This window comes from Rissa tridactyla, chromosome 11 (genome assembly GCF_028500815.1).
Source record: "Rissa tridactyla isolate bRisTri1 chromosome 11, bRisTri1.patW.cur.20221130, whole genome shotgun sequence".
NCBI lineage: Eukaryota > Metazoa > Chordata > Aves > Charadriiformes > Laridae > Rissa > Rissa tridactyla.
The window spans coordinates 3,387,054-3,405,264 of NC_071476.1; the positions used below are offsets into that span (position 1 = coordinate 3,387,054).

Here is an 18,211-nt window from a genome sequence, read left to right on the forward strand (position 1 = left end):
CTGGTAAGCAGATATATGTCAGGCGCAGGTAGACAGTGCCACAGTCGATGCTGAGATACATTTTGCATACTATCTCTTTAGACAGAGTGTTGTCACTTTGCTGCAGTTCATCCCCCACTTCAGCATCGCCCCACAAGCTGCTCAGCAAAGCTTTTTGCTTCTGCCATCACTGCTAATTCTTAATATATAGTCTGTATTTTGAATGATGCTGCTTCAGGCACTTGCCATAAGGACTACATTTAGCACATTCGGCCGGATCCTAGCACGAGGCAGGACTTGCCACAGGGCTGGACCTGCTGGTCTTCCTCAGATGTCCTGTTGGAGACCCTGAGAGGGGCAGCACCAGGTTCACAGGGTCCAAACACTCTTGACTTAACCATGAGAGAAACAGGTAATGCCAATGACAAGGAAACGCTGTGCTCTCTATCTCCATGGGAACAAAACCTGGTACTTTTAACTGGTAGCATGGCCAGTCTTTTCTCAGAAGATAAGGACCATTGCGTGGGCAGGGTTTTTATTCTCTGTAAATAAACAGATCTTTCTGCTGATATCTAGCCTTAGCAACCGGGAAGGGAATTTGCTGGAAGATGAGGAAGGAATAATTCCTGGCAAAAGTTTCACTCCAGCCTTACAGTACTAAAACCAGGTCTTCCAACAGCCTGGGTTTTTTTGGGTTGGGTGTTTTTTTTTTCCCCTAGGGTACATGGAATAACACCTTCTTTTGTGCTTACAAAACAAATGCTGCCTTCCATAGTCTGGAAGAACTTAGGAAGTTTTTAATTATAAGAAAAGAAAAATGAGGACAAGTGAAGTTGGACTGTGCGGAGTGCTCTGCTGGTCTGATCTAGGACAATGTGCCCTACATAGAGCTCAAATATAACATCCTTTGGGAGGCTGTCTTGCTTCCATTCAGCTTTTGTGAGACCACCCCCGCCCCCGTGGCACTAACGACAGATTTCTGAAGCATAACTACTATCGTGGTCTTGCTATCAACGCTAATGCTGTAAACAAAATCATTAGTGGCAGGCACAGAGAGGGAGGGAAAACTATGCGCAGATGGAGAATTTATTCTAGTGATATTCTTGCAGTTTCTGCTTTCTTCCTGCTATCAGCACTGAAATAGCTCATCCCCAGCCACAGTCAGCAACTCTACCCCAGGTGGGTGATGGTTTCCCTTGATAGATACAAGGTCTGTCTTTTTTTTCCTATTTGTCTCATTTTCCTGCCAAGGAAGTGCCATTGGACTGAGCTGAAATTGTTGCTCTTCCTTGATGGAAACCTTGTAGTTGGCAAACAGAGGGATATTAAGGAAAATAGAAAATCTTTAGATGTGTCATTAGCCACTCCAATGAAAGCGTGGCCAAATTATTTCTTCTCTCTCCTATGTCATACTGGCCAGGAGATTCCTGCAATCTCGTATATGCAAATACTCCAACAGAAAAAAATCACAAATTTTTTTTTTTTTTCCTTCAAAGAGCCTTATTAATTCTCCTCCTGTACCTTCCCAGTTCTTTTTGCAGGAAGGCATTTCTCCCTTCTGTGTATTTCTTAGCAGAGAGAACAGTCTGTGTCCACCTCTACCCCACTCTCCACATGACTAAACCGCAGAGAGGATGTTTCGGTGAATAAGGATGCTACGGATGCGAGCCGACAACAATCCAACAGGCTCTACAAAGGGAAGGGTTCCTCCAGTCCCTCCTGACAGTCCTGACACACACACAGGCTCGGGGAGTGAAAGCAGTGTCCGGCACCAGGTCGAACCGAGAAATTCTGCGTGTGTCGCATCCCGGCAGGTGAGCCCCTCGTGCACAGCACCATGCCGCTCGCTCCAAGGGAAGCAAACGCTGCAACAGCCCCTACTGCAACTGCAGGGCTGCGTTACGGTTTTCATTTTCCTCTGGTTCTCTTCTGGTCTTATTTGTTGCTGCTAATCTTGGCATTACCTAGCAAGCCAGCTTTTTTCCCTTTTCCCAACTGTGTCATATAACAAGAACAGCCCAGCTCACGTCCTGTGCTTTAGCAGTGTACAAATACCCGCTACGATCAACTCTGTGATGCAAATTCAGTCTTTAATACTTGTTTTTGGAGTCAATGATTTTTCTGGTTCTTTAAACTAGAGCTTTCTTACCTCTCTGTCATTATTAGGCATGCCGCTTATTGTGGATCTGGACTCCACTTGCATCAAGCTGCTGTTTCCTGCTAGGTCTTTCTTAAATTCCAAGGACAGATGGCTAAACTGGGGCTGGAGAAGAAGTTGTTCACACTACACAGAGACTTCTCTGCACCTCGTGGGTGGAAAGGGGTGTATTTGTTGTACATCACGGCTATAGGAAATATGGGAAGGAAACCTCATCATAATGAGTTGAGCAGAGGTTAGAGAAACAAGAAGAAATGAATTGTTGGGGGTTTTATACCGCTTTGGAAGCAATGAAAGAGAAAATGCAAGACACGCTGAATAACTGCAGCACTACCTCACCCCTATGTCTTCGCACAAACCAAAATGATTCAGAAATCTTTTGCCCATGTGTTCGGGGTTGTCTTGCATGGACCTTAAAGGAGTCACACATTTGGAGCAAGATATCTCATGTTTCAGACACAAAAACCTGCCAGTCAGGAATAAGCAAACCAAAGGAAGAGAGAGCACGGCCAACGCCGCTACTTACAGGTGTATGTCATTTCAAAGCTGTCGCTAATGTTCACAATGTCGATCTGGGGAAGGAGCTTAGGGGGTTCCGTGAGCTGAGACAACGCAAACCTAAAAGCCGCATGTTCCTGGGACTGTTGATTAGGAAATAACCCCCCTGGGGAGAAAAACAGAACAACAAGAAGAAAGGTCTTAAGCACACCCGTATTAGCAACCTCAATACCTCTTCGGTCCAAAACATTCCCGTGAGCAGAGGCTGCAGCTCCCCAGCCCAGGGAGTGCCTCTACACTCTGAAACCCTCCAGCACACAGGACCTGGGGGGCTTCGTGCTGGCTGTGGCCAGGCTGGTAGCAGAAAACCTTTCCAGCCTGTGCGTTGTGTAATGCTGGGATCACATATAGGAGCCCTGACGCATCCCTGGGCCCAGCAGTCTGCGGGATCAGGATGAACCACAGGGTTTGGCTCAACGTCCTCACCCCCCGTAACTTTAAGGAAGAGAAATGGAAGTGCTGCCAATGTCACCCTCATAGAGGAGGAACAAGAGTCTTTCTTCCTCCTCCTCTCCCTTGTAATTAGGCTCAGTTTAAACCCTGCTGATGAAAAGGAGGGGTTTGCTCCAGAAGGGGTGCAGGAGTTACCCCACGCTATGGGACTCTGCGGTACGGGGCAGACTGGCTGAGCCTGGCCCGACAGGCGCAATGCTGGGTGGATGGGGACAGGGCTGCGAGAGCTGGAGCAACGTGGGACCCATGGACAAACACCTGCTGCTACTGGAAGTTTGCTGCATGGAAAAACCTTAAATTTAATAGGTGACAGTGGCCAAACTCAAAGAGGGCAGGAAATCAAAAGCTTGGCCCTCAAAGGGATCGATCTGAGCAGAAGTACAGACAAGCCCAGAAACACAGGATGATACAAATACGATAGGAACTGGGACCAGACCGGACCCAGTCTCAGAGCCTTTCTCCCCCCACAGACCAGGAACGAAGTACTGCGATAAACCGTCCCTAGGAAAAGTTTCCTGCTGCTCCCCCCCAGCAGGAAACTTGGCTTGCAGCAGATCCCTTCACAGCCTCCAGAAAGACGCAATTAAATTCAGACTGTATTGTAATCCATACGCATTTAAAGGGAGCGCTGCTATTGGCATTTTACAAGTAGGGAAACAAAGCACTTGGCAACAAGGTGGAATTAAAATAAAGAAGCAGGAATTATCAGTGCCCACCGTCCAGCGCAGATGGCTTGGAGAAGAAACAAACGTGCAGAGACCTGCTATCAACGGCACTTTGCACATCTTTAGCATAGTGGGCATCTCCTTGTTGCTGGAAAGGGCTATTTGTGCGCGAACATCCCCCCCCTCCACTGTTCCTCCCACCCCCAGCCTAATCACGGGTGTCAGAGGAATAAGATGCTAGTATACGAGTTAAGCTATTGTACACGTTTGTTGAAAGGGAAAAAATCTGGGATGTTGCATTTGGGGTAAAGGGGAGGCAGAAGGGAGGGAGACAAGGATGCAGCATCAACAGCGATAAAAGCACCGATTGTGCAGCTGGACTCAGGCAGGAGTTGCCTGAACTTGGTGGATTAGCAATTGACCGGCATGGTAAAGAGAAGGGAGGCGGGAAAGAAAACCGGCATGCAAGGGAAGAGAATTTGGGGCTAGGTTACAAACCATCATCAGTAAAGATCAATGGGAGAGTAATAATAAAACTGGGGAGGGAGGGAGGGAGGCAGAGGAGCACTGAGAAGTTACAGCAAGGGAGAAAGGAATCGAACAGGCACTGCTGGTGCTCAGGGGAAGCAAGTAGCACGAAATGAAAAGAGACTTCAATGCAAAATCTTCCTCCAATAGCTCTGCCCTTATTCTTTAGCAACAACAACAGAGCGCGCCTGTTTGTTACCTCTCGTCCCAGTTACCTACAGATGAGAGCATCCTCACAAAAATGTATAATGCAACCGCTGATTTTGCAAATGCAGCAACGCACAATGGCAGCCCAGGCATTTCTCAGAGCAAGAAACAGATTATTTTTTTCGTGCTTCCTCCATTTCAGAGGCACTTTTCTCCCTCTGTCTTGGTGTGTGTGCAGGCATTTATTCCCAATCTTCCCCTCCCCCAAAGCCAAAATGATACATCTCTGCTCTTGCAAAGCTGGTACCAACGCACAAATCCAGCCCTCGCTGTTCACCCCCTCGGCTCTTTCACACACACACACATATTTTGCTTTTGCAAACAAATGAAGGGGTCGGTTTTGCCCCACCGCCCCCTCTCCACCTCTACCCACTTGCCCAGGAACGTCGCTCCCAAACAGCCCCGAGCTCCGCACTCACCTATCTGGATATTGTTGGGGAAATTGGCCCCTAACACCGCCCCTAGGAAACCGGTGCAGAAGAAGGCAAAAATGTGCTGCATATTCCCTTTTGCATTGGCGAAAAAGAAGCCCAGTTCCAAGCATAGATTTGATTTTTCCCCCGCTCTGCTCTCTTTAGCTGCCTCTCTCGCCTCCCCTCCGCTGCGCCTTCAGGGTTGCGCGTCTCCCTCGCTCGGAATCCAGCGCTGAGACTGCTGCTTAACACCGCCTGGCAGCAGGATTAACTGAGCCCCGTGAGAAAGAAAGGGAGCCCGCTCCTCATCCACATCCCTCCCCCGCCACACACAACACGCACACGCACACACCAGCCGCTTCCACCCAGCTCATTCGCCTTCTCCCAGTTGGCAGCTCAACAGCTGGGAACCGCATCCCCCCCACACCTCGCCCCGGCTATTCCCCCTGGGGGTTCTGGCTGGGTTCTCTAAGGGTAATTCCTACCTACCCCTAAATTCCTGGCTTTCCCCCTCAACTTCTCTTGGCAGGAGCTAGAAAGAACCTGCGAATCAGTAGGTGGCAAACTCCTCTAGAGAAAGGGCTTCAACTCCTCTGCCTCTGATCCATCGCTTCCCAACCTGGGCTCTCACCCCTGGGTCCAGGAGTTGAACAGGTCAGGTCAGTCTCTACAGCCCGGCTCATTAGGATAACAAAAAAGGGACGTATCCTGCAAACATGCCTTGGAAGGAAGGATTTCAGAGCAACAAACGAGATCCCAAAGGATGAAAAAAGGAAAAAAAAAACCATCACCTTTCTCGTTGATTTTTCCTGTACATCTTTAACCTGCGTTAAGGGTTTTCACCCCCGGCGCTTGATGTGGAGGAATCTCTGCTCAGCAGCAGCATCAAATAGTGCAGCCTTCTGAAATTAGGGAGCTATTTTAGCCTGGATCATTATAGGTGCTGTTTTGTGGCAGTTCTAGAGAGGTTGGAGTTTATTTGACCGTAAGCAGCTTTGCTCAAAAAAAAAGGGGGGGAGGTGTATCAATAAAAGTAACAACTTTAAAAACCAGCTCCTAGGCATAACTTGGGATTTAGAAATATTTGAGGAAGAACTGCTGCGAACACAGAGCCACAGCCATCTCGGAAAGGAGAGAAAATTCACCCATTCCCCTCTGAAACACAAAGTCCCAAACCAAACTTGAGGCCTCTCATGCCAGAACCTGAATACCCACGTCCAAGCATAGAGATTCTGCCCTTATCATTTGCAGCCTGAATACACACAAGGGGTAAATAGCAGAGCGGAAACGGAAAGAAAAAAAGGATGTTTGTGGCAGAGTTAGAAATAGGACTCAGAATTCCCATGTCCTGGTTTGGTGTAGGGTACCCTGGCCTGGTCTTCACTCCCCATCTTGAAAAGCACACGGTTAAATTGGAAGAGCATCAACGAGTGGTGACTGATGTTCAAAGGTCGGGAATTGCTCCTGCATAAGGAACATTTGAACAGACATGAACTCTGTAGAGTGGGACAATCGAAATGGGATGTGACTAAAGCCTACAAAATCTGCAGCAGCACAAAGACATTCCCTGTTGCCACAGGGCCCATGCGTGACATAACTTTATGGTACAGGGACAACACTACTCTTTCTATCCTCAAGCCTTTTATGAACAGAATAGTCTTGAAAACAGAGATAGTACCATCTTTTTGTTGGCAGGTCCTCTACTTCCTCTGAAAGACATTTACTGCAGGTTTGCTTCCCATTACAGCCCTTCCTTCCAGCTGCAACAGTCTTGGGTAGAGCAGCACCATACGCGGTCATGCACTACCTCCACAGCCAAATATAACAATGACTGAAAATCATCTCTAATGTGTCTAAGGGCATGGGCTCTGGGTAAATAGGAATCGACCATGATCCTTGTGCAGGCCTTCATTCATCTCTGCAAATAAGAGTTTGGGATCCTTAGCCTCTGCTTAGACAGTTTTATGGATATCACTATGACTTCTGAGATGACGAAATGCTTAAACACCCACATAAACGCCAGAGTAGGTATAGGGTCTAATACCTTGCAGAGGAGTTGCTCTGACTTGAATCTTCCTTGTGGCAAACATCTTTCTAGGATGGATTCCTCTTTTCCCCAGGCCACCCTTAACCAGGGCAATGGCTCTTGGTGCCAGAGAGCGCAGGTTCAGTAGAGCGGTTGTTCGGGCACTCAAGACTCAGTTACAGGCAACCAAAGGATGCTCTTACCCTGTCTCACTGCCTGGGTGACCGGCATCCCAGAGTCATATATGAGCACGACAAATTTACATCTGCTGCTGATAGGCAGCACCTTCATCAGACTTCTATTTCGCTCCTCGTATAATTTAAGCAATACTGATTTGAGGCTAAAATAACCTGCTGAGAGGTTTTATGGGCTCTTGCTTTCCATCCAGAATTTAATAGAAACAGCTGCATTTATAATCTGAAGAAAGGCAGTGAAGGATAACCAGTGCAACAGAAAGATGCTAGCATGTTTTCAAAACTCCCAAACAGCATATCTGCTAATAATAATAGTAGCCATAACAATAAAATATTGTAATAGCTCACAGAAAGCTTGCACAGTCGCATTAATTAATAATGCTGCTTTTGTCTATAAACCTCTCAAAGTGCAGGTGGCTTAACTAGGAGAACCTCACCACAGTGTAACAAGATAAGTAGTAATAAGATCATTATTTTAAGAAGGTATTCATTTCCTTCTTCCCTACAGATAACAGCATTTTATTCAGAGTTTGTTAGCACAAGGATGTTAGGAATTAACTCTAGCTGCTCTGAAGATACTTTAAATCAACACCAAAGCAGTACCACTTCTGAATTTTTGGCTAAACACCAAACCAAGTCTTGGGAAATTGATGGAAGTCTTCGATGTCACAAAAGTAGTCACAGCAGAAGGACAGAACAATCCACCAGTCTTCTGAGAGAAGTGCGCCAATTCAATTATCTAGATTCCTAAAACCATTGAAAGAGCTTATTCCTCCTTTCAGATTTCAGAAAACAAAGGAAATCATTCAATACCACACATAAGTATATTGCACAGAGCCATCTTAATCTGAGCCAACTAAAAATATCAGGGGATGGAGTTTTGAAGACCTGTATTTTGTCTCAAAGGGTTCTTAAGACATAGGTGGGCCAGGCAGGCATCTGATGGTTAACAGAAAACATCCAACACGGTCTTGTGGGATTAATCCATGTAACTGAATGAAAAGAATTAGGTAAATACATGTCTAAAAATAAAAATGCTGTCCAATTTAAGGTAAGAAATTGCATAAAGGAATTTTAAAAGAATGTAGCTGATTCATTTAAGATCTTTGCCAGACATGAGAATAAGAAAATGAATACATCAGAGCTACTGGTCCCGTTGTGCTCTGCCTGGAGCTGACCTTGCTGTACTGGGCGAGAACCTTTGTTCTCACCCATTTCTGCTCCAAGGTTTTGCACACCAGAGCATTTTGTCTCTGAGGAGGCTGTCTGCCACCTTCCTCTGTGCTCTGCTTTGCATGACATGAAGTTGTCCGCATGAGCAGAATGGTCTGCCTTCACTATCAGAGCTTTTGTTTCCAGGATAGGAAATAAGCGGTTGTTGCAGCAGATATATTTCTGTACCAGAAGCCTTGGAAAAACAAAGGACTCATTCACATGCAGAAGCCTCCAGCCTTGAAAAATGAGGAAATCAACAGAACTCGGCATCCGTCCGACCTCCCAGCAGAATTATTTCCCCCAGTGCCCACTGTGTTTTACATGATGCTCCTGAATGTCTTTAAAAAGGCTATTGAAATACTACTATTTCTGAAATTCCTTTTATTTTCTAGCTGGACAATCTCTATAGGAGGCTTTAGATAAAGAGCAAAATGTAATTATAGTGATTAATTTAAATAAACTCCAAACAACACGGACTCTCGTATGGGTTTCACAGAGCCTTGGCATACATGAATGCTAATGGAGTCACACGCATTTCTCTCCCTGCCTTGTTCACCTCAATTTTGTTATTTTGGATAATGCACCTCTCAAGTAACGATCGTAGCACAGGTGCTGAGAGGACAGACTCCGGAAATTGAAAATGAGGAAAATTTGGAAGCGATCAAAAAGGAAAAGGGGCGAGACAGCTCTCTCCATTCACAGCACCGACGTACCAGGAAGCGTGTGTGCAGATAGCCCTCGGCACACCTACACCCAGCAAACATATGCACAGTCACTGGTGCCACCCACACGAAAATGACACTGATAGACACGGTTAGGAAAGCGTACATGTGCTGTATGTGCACACACACACTGGCAGGATCACCCAGGCAGGAGCTCAAGGGTGGCTGCTGGCAGGCAGAGCTGCTGCGGAGGGGCAGGAACAGCTCTGCAGCCCGTTGCGCTCCCATACTGGTTTATAAAGCAGGTTTTAGCCTGCACAGGGATTTTGGACCCGCAGCCAAGCCCTTCGCTCATCCTTACTCAGAAAGTTCCTACTGAAGCAGAAACAGGAGGACTTCAGGCTCTTTATGATAATTTCCACGCATGCCTACGTAGTTTATTTTACATCAGACACCTACTTCAATCTTTTAAACCTGGAAGGTATTATTTACACCATTGAAAAATATCATCTACAAACTGTAGTTGCCAAATCATTTTTTTGGTAGAATCCTTTTTACAAAAATAGCCTCAGCAATGTTTGGTATGAGGCGGGAAATTCTCCTCCCATCAATGAGTCAGGCCTGAGGTGTCTATGGCCCCTCTCTCCTTTACACGGCAGCTGGAGTTGTCAAATGAAAAGCTTTGACATCCCAGAAGCAACTCAGAGAAGTTAAAGGAAACATGAGCTTCATACCTTTCCAGTGTGCGCTCAAACGCAAAGATGTGGGACAGGGGCAACACCTGAGATGAGGAGAGCTCCAAGCACGTCCTGACTGATGCCAAACAACTGGGGGATGACGTTTTAAGGTCACCAGATATTGTTTCATAATTTACTGACTGCTGATGGGGGAAGCCTGATGTGAAGTGAAACTGGGGAACGTCGGCTTTTTCTACAAACTGTACAAGAATGTGCTTCTGTTGTCATCCTGATCGGCTTATTACCATATTTATAAGAAATGACTTCTTGCTCACTGTGGGATAATTAAGTAAGTAAATGGACTGGAAGATAAACCCGTCAATCAGAGCGGCACCGAAAACATCGCGCACCCTTCAGCTGGAAATTCATGAGCAGCAGCTGGCAAATGGATGCCGCACTTTGGCTCGGAGCGCCCGCAGGGTACGATCAGTCTGGCGAGGACCGTGGGATCCCATGAGCCTGGCTTCGCTGCCGCCCAGTGCAGCTGGATGGGGAGCCTTCGGCATATACGGGCCAGGGGCTTTCCCAGAGTCCAGTAAGGACATAACCTGTGCACTCAGCCCAAGTCGAATACAAGCATCAAATGCTGCAAATTCAGATCTGCAACTTTATTTTCCGCCATTGTTTGTCGCACCATCCAGCTGGCCTGTTGATGCTGGGTTTGCTTACATCGAACGGACTTGATGTGCTCAACTAGGGACAGTCCAGATAGACAAGGGTGCAAACAGCCCTATGCTGGGTCAACATCTTCCTGAGCCCTCATGGAAACACGACGAATCTCTCTGTGATGAATCCCAACTGACCCCTTTACTGACTCCCCTGAAAGAAGACTTTGCCATCTGCAACCCCAAAACCGCTCTCTTCCTGCTAGTACTCTTTTTTTTTCCTGGTGAATGGTTGATTTACAGCTACTTATAGAAACACTCTGTGCCCTAGTCTCAGTTTACGTTCTTTGCTGAGTCATAAACATAAATCAGAGTTGTGGGTGGATCCCTGATTGTTATTAAAGCACCTTATGTTTCTCTAAGCCTCGCCAGAGGAAGCAGAAATTACTGGTAATACATTAAAGTTACAGTAGGTCTACTGTTGTTTGAGAATATAATAGCCCCCCAGATTATTGCCACAGATTGTGCTGTCGTGTTATTTTCTTGTTGAATGGAAAAACAAATAAATTATAAGTATTAAAAAAAATTGTTGAAAATATATGGTAAGAGGATTATTTACTGTGAAAAGCCAGACACAGGGGACACAACCTAAATCAGAGATTCTGGTTATCAATAGTTCAGTCAAATGTTCGTATACGCAACAAAGTTTTCTTTCACTCAAAGTTCCCCAAACATTGTGAATGCTCCGGAAGAAGTCAAATAATGATTGAGGTGATTATGCAGTTTAATATTGATATATGAATCAACCCTCATTTTTAATCCCTGGCAACAAACCCAAGACGCGCAGAAAACAAACGTGAAATGAAGAAGATAAAAGGATGCTGATTTAGGAAGAAAAAAACCCAAAAAGCAGCAGCAGCAATTGCCTCAATTCAAACAGCCTTGCAAAGATCCCATCATTACCATCTGGCTCAGCCTTTCCCAGGCTGCTTTGCTAACACGCGAGATAAACAAACATGTGGGTTGTGCTTTAGGGTGGCTGATCTTGGCCTTTCTAATAGTCAAAGAAATCAAAGCTTTGAACTGGAGTAACTAAGTCAAGAAAAGAAGTATCAATTTCCAGTCCTTGCATCACATCCTACTGTAGCAGGCTGCCTGCTACCAGCTGGGAAGGGGGAAGTCCATGCACAAAAGAGCAAACCTAAAAAATCACCAGAATTATCAGTGTCTTTCTGTCACTAGTTTCTGCAATCAATAGATATTCGCGTCACTGCTCCTCATTCTTTAATTGCTACCCGTGCTTTATCTCAGAGAGAAATGGGAATTGCTGTGTTGGAGCGAATCACACAATCGCGCAAAATCCCGCCCTGTCTGACTGTTTCAGTCTCGATCAAAGCGTGGTGCGTCGTGCATTAGCAGTCTGTGTGTATTAAAGGGGTTGCATTTCACAAGGGCTAATAACTGACTAGAGACAGACACCTGTGAAAAGTCTACAGGGAGAGATTTTCTTTATTTCCACATGTGGACCCTGCACAAACAACCTGAACTCCCCCAAAATACTGTCAGCAGAAAAAGTCATTGCAATATGAAATCCATTACGTAATTTTATATGAAAAGTTGTTTTCTTTAGATTTTTAACGGATATGAAAGCAAAATGCTTTTGGTTTCAGTTTAGAAGAGGAATAAACTGAGATTTGCAGAGTTTCTGAATAAATAGGAAATCCAAAGCCCATCCATTACTGGAGAAAGCACATAGAAGAAACAAAAAGGCTTCAGGATGGGACACAGAAAATCATTAGAGCTGGAGAGAGGAGAATGAAAAGCCTGGCACCACTTAGCTAAAAGAAGAAATGAACCAGGAATGAGGACCTCCGGGCAGTCAAAGTACTGCCTATCATAGAGGCGCTCCATCAGGTGTCTTTGATCCTCTTTTACAGATCCCAAAACATTTTTTAAGCTCCATGAAGTAATTTTCTACAAACGTTTGGCAGAGGTCCATAGCAGTGGGATGTCCCAGCCTTTTCCTACTCTGTTGGAGCATCTAAGCCCTCCATGGCTCTGTAGCGTGGCCAGTCACGATGACGTGCCATAGGACATTGCTGCCAGCTCTGCAGATGTGTAATTGGAGGGGGAAGGAGACACATTCGGCAGCAGCAGCTGCTCTCCCATGTGAAACGGTGCTGGGGTAGGGGAACCGTGTTTTACGGACACTCAATAGCAAGGTCTTCAGCTGAGCTCTTGCTGTTAGGCTGCTCTATTTGGGCAATGAGCTGTAAAGCTTAGTGGGTGGATGATGATCTGTAGGTTATCTATAATTTCTCCTCTTCATCCTTTAGACACCATAGAAATGACAGAGAGCTAAGGATATAATCTGAAACAAATGTCGTCTGTAAAGAATCATCCTGTTTTCCAGGCTGGAAGGGAGAGATAAGAAAGATGATACAGGCTGTTGCACTGTGTGTTTCTGGAGGTGTCCCATACTTAGAGACTTTCTGTGCCCATCAAGATTTTTTCCCAAGACTTTCTGTACATCACAAGCACAGATCAGTGCTGTATTACAAACAAAAAAGCTAGACTTCCTTTGTACTCCCAACAACGGACCCAGACAGGGAGAACAGCACACAAACACTGCGTCACCCGGCGCACCACAAAGTTTACAACCTGGTTTAACAACGCCTGCAATTAGAGTCAGTGGGAATCAAATCATTAGTGAGCTCCATCCAGCCCTTCAGACAAAGCGCAGAGCTGCGCAGCTTCAGTCACACAAAAAATAATGAAGGAGATTTTTTCAAGAATATAAAGGTGCAGTAATTACTTTAGAAATCATATACATCCACGTATTCTTGCTTCAGATACACTCTGGGACTATTGGGCAGCTTCATGTTACTCAAGGAACCTAAAGGTCCTATTAAGCTCTGCAGGAGCAGCACTGTTCAACTTAGAGCATCATGCCCCCTTGCCCACAGAAAGCTTCCATCATTTAGCTACCGGTGGTCGGTGATATAAGAAAAAAGAGCATTTATCCCATCTGAGACATTGACAGGGGAAGCAATTTGCCTAAATTCACAGAACCTGCAGGAAGGCTGGAACTGAAATCCATGGAGCAGCTCTCCGTGCTGCAGGAACTAAAGGAAAGTCCCCAAGCATGAAAGCCTTGTGTACTTGTCACAGCCCTTGCCTCCCCTGCCCACGTCTCGTAGGAAAGCCCCCAAGAGCTACTGCCATCTGTAGCAGCATGATGGCAAGTGGTACACTGCGTAAAACAACACAGGGAACCACAGACATTTGGAAGCAATTCAGGTGAACATGGTGCTGCTTTGTAAAATGAATAATGTGCCACCGATTGATTTGTGAGACTCGCTGCTAGCAAAGCACTGGTTTGTTCTGGACACTGTGCAACCAGCCCTAGTGATGAAAAGGCAGGTTTCCATCTGCTCGGAGCTTGCTTGCATGCTACAATTCCAGGACTGAGAATAAAGAGAGAGAATGTGGAATGCAAAGACCTGGTGACCTAATTCATTAACCAGAGGCTGCTTTCAGTTATTTGACTATGCTTTGCTATGTACATCTTATGGGCTCTTTTCTACATACATCCCTCTTTTCCTTATTCCTGCCAAGAAACAGAAGATATTTAGACTTCCTATCTACTGTGATGATATCATATTTATTTATAAATGCTCATCCTTGAAATAAAAGGAAGGAGATGATGATTGCTATGCATTTCAATTCCTTGTCCCTGGCTTGCGCTACAGCCTAATGAGTTTAACTGGTCCCTGCTTCCAAGTCCTCGGGATGGTGAGCCACAGGTGCCGGGAGAACTATCCCTCTCCGGCTGCATCCGCAAAGCCGTCCTGCCTCCTCCAGCTTTTGCAATGAAGCATTTTCCCCCAAGAGTTGTGATTATGAAATGTCACCGTGGAAACAGTTGGAATATAATATGTGCTTGCTCGCTCTCCCCCCACCCTTCCTCCCCTCCCACCAGCCTCCTCACTTTCTGAAGCTATGTTTGCTGTACAAGAAAAACCCTTCTTGCTCCCCTCCTCCCCCCAGAGCTGCAAAGGGGAGTGTCTGTGCCTTGCAGCTACCGTGACAAAAACAGATGCCTCAAAAAATAACCCTATTCATTAACAACTCCTTGGTACCTTGTAGCAATGCTAAACCTACCAAACTCAACTGGGTGTTACTGCAGTTACCAGGACTTCCCGCCTTCATCTGCCAAATAATACCGCTTCTGTAAAATGGCATTATAAAGAGGCTTTGAGCCAGTAGGAGCCTGCTCTGCTGTTGCTGTAACTGTCACCGCAAGAAAGCCTCTACAGCAAAGCATAATTCCCCATCACGCGTCTCTGCTGTCCTCTTAAGCTCTGCTGTCCTGTTCCCATTAGTGTTATAACGAGAGCACAACGTGGACACACGTCTTGGTTTTCTTTCTTGTGTCCCACCACCTAGAGGCGGGATTTTAGATGATGAGTTCTTTGTGCTCTGCCTACGTTAATAAAGCACGATTTTCCCCGAATCATGATTTCTTCCACGCTTCTCATCAGCATCACAAAAGGTCAGAGCTGTCCACCTGGGAGCGGAAAGGTCAGTTCACTTTGGATCTGACACACGGTGTCTCGTAGCTCCTGGAATATAATCAGCTCACTTCATATTTATTTTGTGTGACTGCAGCACTATAAAAGAGCGGGGGCTGTTCCAGAGAAATTTTCAGTCTCTTGTAAGGAATGTGCAAGAAAGCCCAAGGGAAAATTTGAGCTCAAGAGAGTGATACTGAATAGACCTCTCTCTAGAAGAGAATGCTGGATTAGTTCTCAAAATCACATAGGGAATTTTAGATGCCTGCTGGTATTTGTTAATTTTAATTAATTGGAATTGCACATAAAAATCCCCCAGGCAATTTTTAAAATGTCATGCAACAGGGCTTTGGGGGCTGCACAGATCAACCCATTCGGTGGGACTCTTTCCCATGCAATAGTCATTAGAAGATACTCTCCACAGTCACATGTACGTGTATGACAAGACAACGGGGGAAATCAGTGATTTCCCCAATTCTGGAGAAGCTGTGAGCTTCTGCAGCGAGGTTCACACACACGTTGGTCCTGCAGTAGCTTCCCGGACATCCTTGGTACTGGCTGCAAGGTGGCACTGTCAGGGGTAGGGAAGGGGAGACAAACAGTGACTTCTGCCCTGGGAGAGACAGGACGCCCAGGCAGGATCTGCCTCATTGCTGGCTCGGCTAGGCCTGAAGGAAGGCAAGGGGACATGCCTCGATGACTCGACCAGTTGGAGTATATGACCTTATTAGCTTCAACAAGGCCTTTAAGATAACTGTAAAAGATGCCTGTTGGAAGTGTGAGTCCCAAGAAATCTCTGAGGCTGCTGTTTTCCAGTAAAATGCTTAGCTTCTATTTTTTCCCTCATGGCAACTTATTTGTGAGCAGCACATAGAGGGGGATGCACCCTATGATCACAGAGAAGAAGGCGCTTCCTGGTCCTCATGCATGCCATAGCCCTCCAAGAAAATGGCTTGCAGTTGCTGTTGTCCTCGTTACTGTCTCACCAGCAGCCTCATGCACAGAGCAGCATAAGCTAGTCTGATAGCACTTTGCAATAATAAGATCAGCTCAAGTGAAAAAAAAAAAAGGGTCTTTTGGGTGGCATATACCAGTATTTGCACTCTGAACGCATTTCTTCAGCTGCTTTGCTCCTTTAATCACAATCTAGGAGCAGGCATAGGAAATCCCTGAGACAGGCTAATGGACACCCCTCCTACCCTGGTCTCCAAATAAGCAATTCAAATTGGCAGCATCTCTCATCAGAATTGTTAATTCTCCACCATGTGACAGCCTCCTGTAACTCCTAGGCTCACCAGGTGGAGAAGAATCACAAAGACTCTCAATTTAAACACCGCTTCTATTTCTGACATGCTTTCAATTATCTGCAAAGGCAACCTATCACTCACATCCCCTCGCCCTCTTCACTGATCCCTGCGTTGATAACAACCCTTTGCAGCAAAACACCTTTCACCCAGGGAGGTGTACAAAGGCAGCTCTTGGAGATGAGCGGTTGGCCCAAGATCAGGCTGTGCTGCAAAGCCATGGTAGCAGTACGATGGAAACGGAGCCTCGATGTCCATGGCCACATGCCAACCTGCTGCCACTGCAAGGGCCCCCCAGCACATGGGGATGAAGAAAACCACTCGTGCCCTTCCTCCATTTGGCTCCTCTCAGTCTAGGGCTGCAGCTGTGATGGGAGGAGTCAGAGTGCAAAGATCTCACTGGCAGCAAACAGTGCTTGTCCTTTCACCTGCCACTACAGGCGGAGTCACCAAAAGGTTATCAAGTAGGGCAAAGCCATTTTCATTGCCCCACAAAGCATTTTCTGTGTTTCCAGTGCCCCTTTTGGAAAGGAATTCAGGACATCTGCTATTTTAACCATAATCAGATTTGAATTTTTCATCTAAGTGACTGTGACAAATCACTGTCCCCAATTACTAGACTCAATTCTCCTTCAACATCAAAGCAGCGTAGGTGACGAGGGAATCAGGCCCATTCATACCTGGGCACCAGGTAATTACCACACACTCAGACAAGCCTGTAACCTTAGGCAAGGTGAGTCAGGAGTGGGAGGCAAACTATGGCACTGCTGCCGACCGTTGATCTTACAGTCGTATTTAAGCCTGTCCATCAAAACAGGACACTCCGCTTGTTCCCATCTACTTCCACCCACGGCTTTCCTACTTCAAGTGCTGAGCTGAGATATGGTAGTTGTGTATTAGTGTATATTCACTGACTAACCTCGCTGCTTCAAACTTCAACAACTTCCAGAAAATACTGCTTTGTTTATTCATTGGTTTTTTCCCCCTGTTCATGTACGCTTTTTTTCCTCCCAGATTACGATGAACACCAAGCATGTCTGCAGACCATACAGTGTCCTGGGACTGGTACAGAAATCTGCATCCAAACAACTTGACAGTCTACATAGAGTAAAAGGAGAGAAAGCGTTTCAGGCAGCCATTTGCACAAGGCTATGTATCAGCTTAGTGTGAAAAAGCACAAATCTGCTTATTTCCAACCTACAGCACTCTCTTTTGCTCACGAGGGTCCTTATTCCACCCCAAAGTGGTTTTAAAACTAACAAAAAGTTTAATATCCTATGAGTCTCCATTTGCACTCTGTGCGTGCATAAAGTGCTGCAAAACCTAAGACATGACATTTTTATGTAGTTGGTAAAAGAATAAAGATGCCTTTGACAGAAAATTGCAACCTTTCATTGAAAAATCCTCTCAGAAAATTAGCGTTTTCTGCCTGTCTGCATTTGATAGAAACTAATTTTCTTCCAAGTGCTTCCTTTGTATAGGTTTGGAAATCTGAAAACCCTCTAGCTAAAAAGCTGAAAAAAAGACAAAAAAGGCTGAGGACAGGGGGTGTTCAGCTAAAAATATTTCATTTGCCATATTTCAGTGAAAAGTCAAAGTCAACAGCTTCTGCAGTCCGTCTACCACCTGATCTTGCAGGCAGACACAAGATTCTCCATGAGATGCACAAACAGGCCTGACATTACGGAGATCAGCACCAGTGTTTTCTCTTTCATGCAGCTTTGCTTTGTATAATGTTCTGGACTACGGTTTAAGATTAAGTCTATGCCAAAAAAAAGCCCTCAGTCCTGGAATACACAGAACAAGGCTTTTAATCAAAGCACCAGGTGAAAGAGTAGCTTATACAGAAACATTCAAGGCTAGATATACTTGGGGAGTGAGTAGAGTAGATATTTCACAAGCATTACCTAGTAGGCATTTGTAAGAGTGGCAG

The 18,211-nt window shown here is 45.7% G+C and overlaps 1 protein-coding gene across 7 annotated transcripts in view; it reads right to left on the reverse strand.

Annotated features, from left to right (window-relative positions):
* The window catches only part of GRIA1 (glutamate ionotropic receptor AMPA type subunit 1), a 125,794-nt gene extending 120,585 nt beyond the window's left edge, over positions 1–5,209 (reverse strand). For all 7 annotated transcript variants that reach the window (XR_008468836.1, XR_008468835.1, XR_008468834.1 and 4 more), the window contains exons 1-2: positions 4,968–5,209; positions 2,664–2,801 (exon numbers count right to left, since the gene is read on the reverse strand). Coding sequence is in view for 4 of the 7 variants with exons in the window: in XM_054217209.1 (XP_054073184.1) it covers positions 2,664–2,801; positions 4,968–5,049 (220 nt within the window). In the remaining 3 variants the exon portion in view is untranslated. The remainder of the gene's footprint in view (positions 1–2,663; positions 2,802–4,967) is intronic.
* Positions 5,210–18,211: the final 13,002 nt, after the last annotated feature.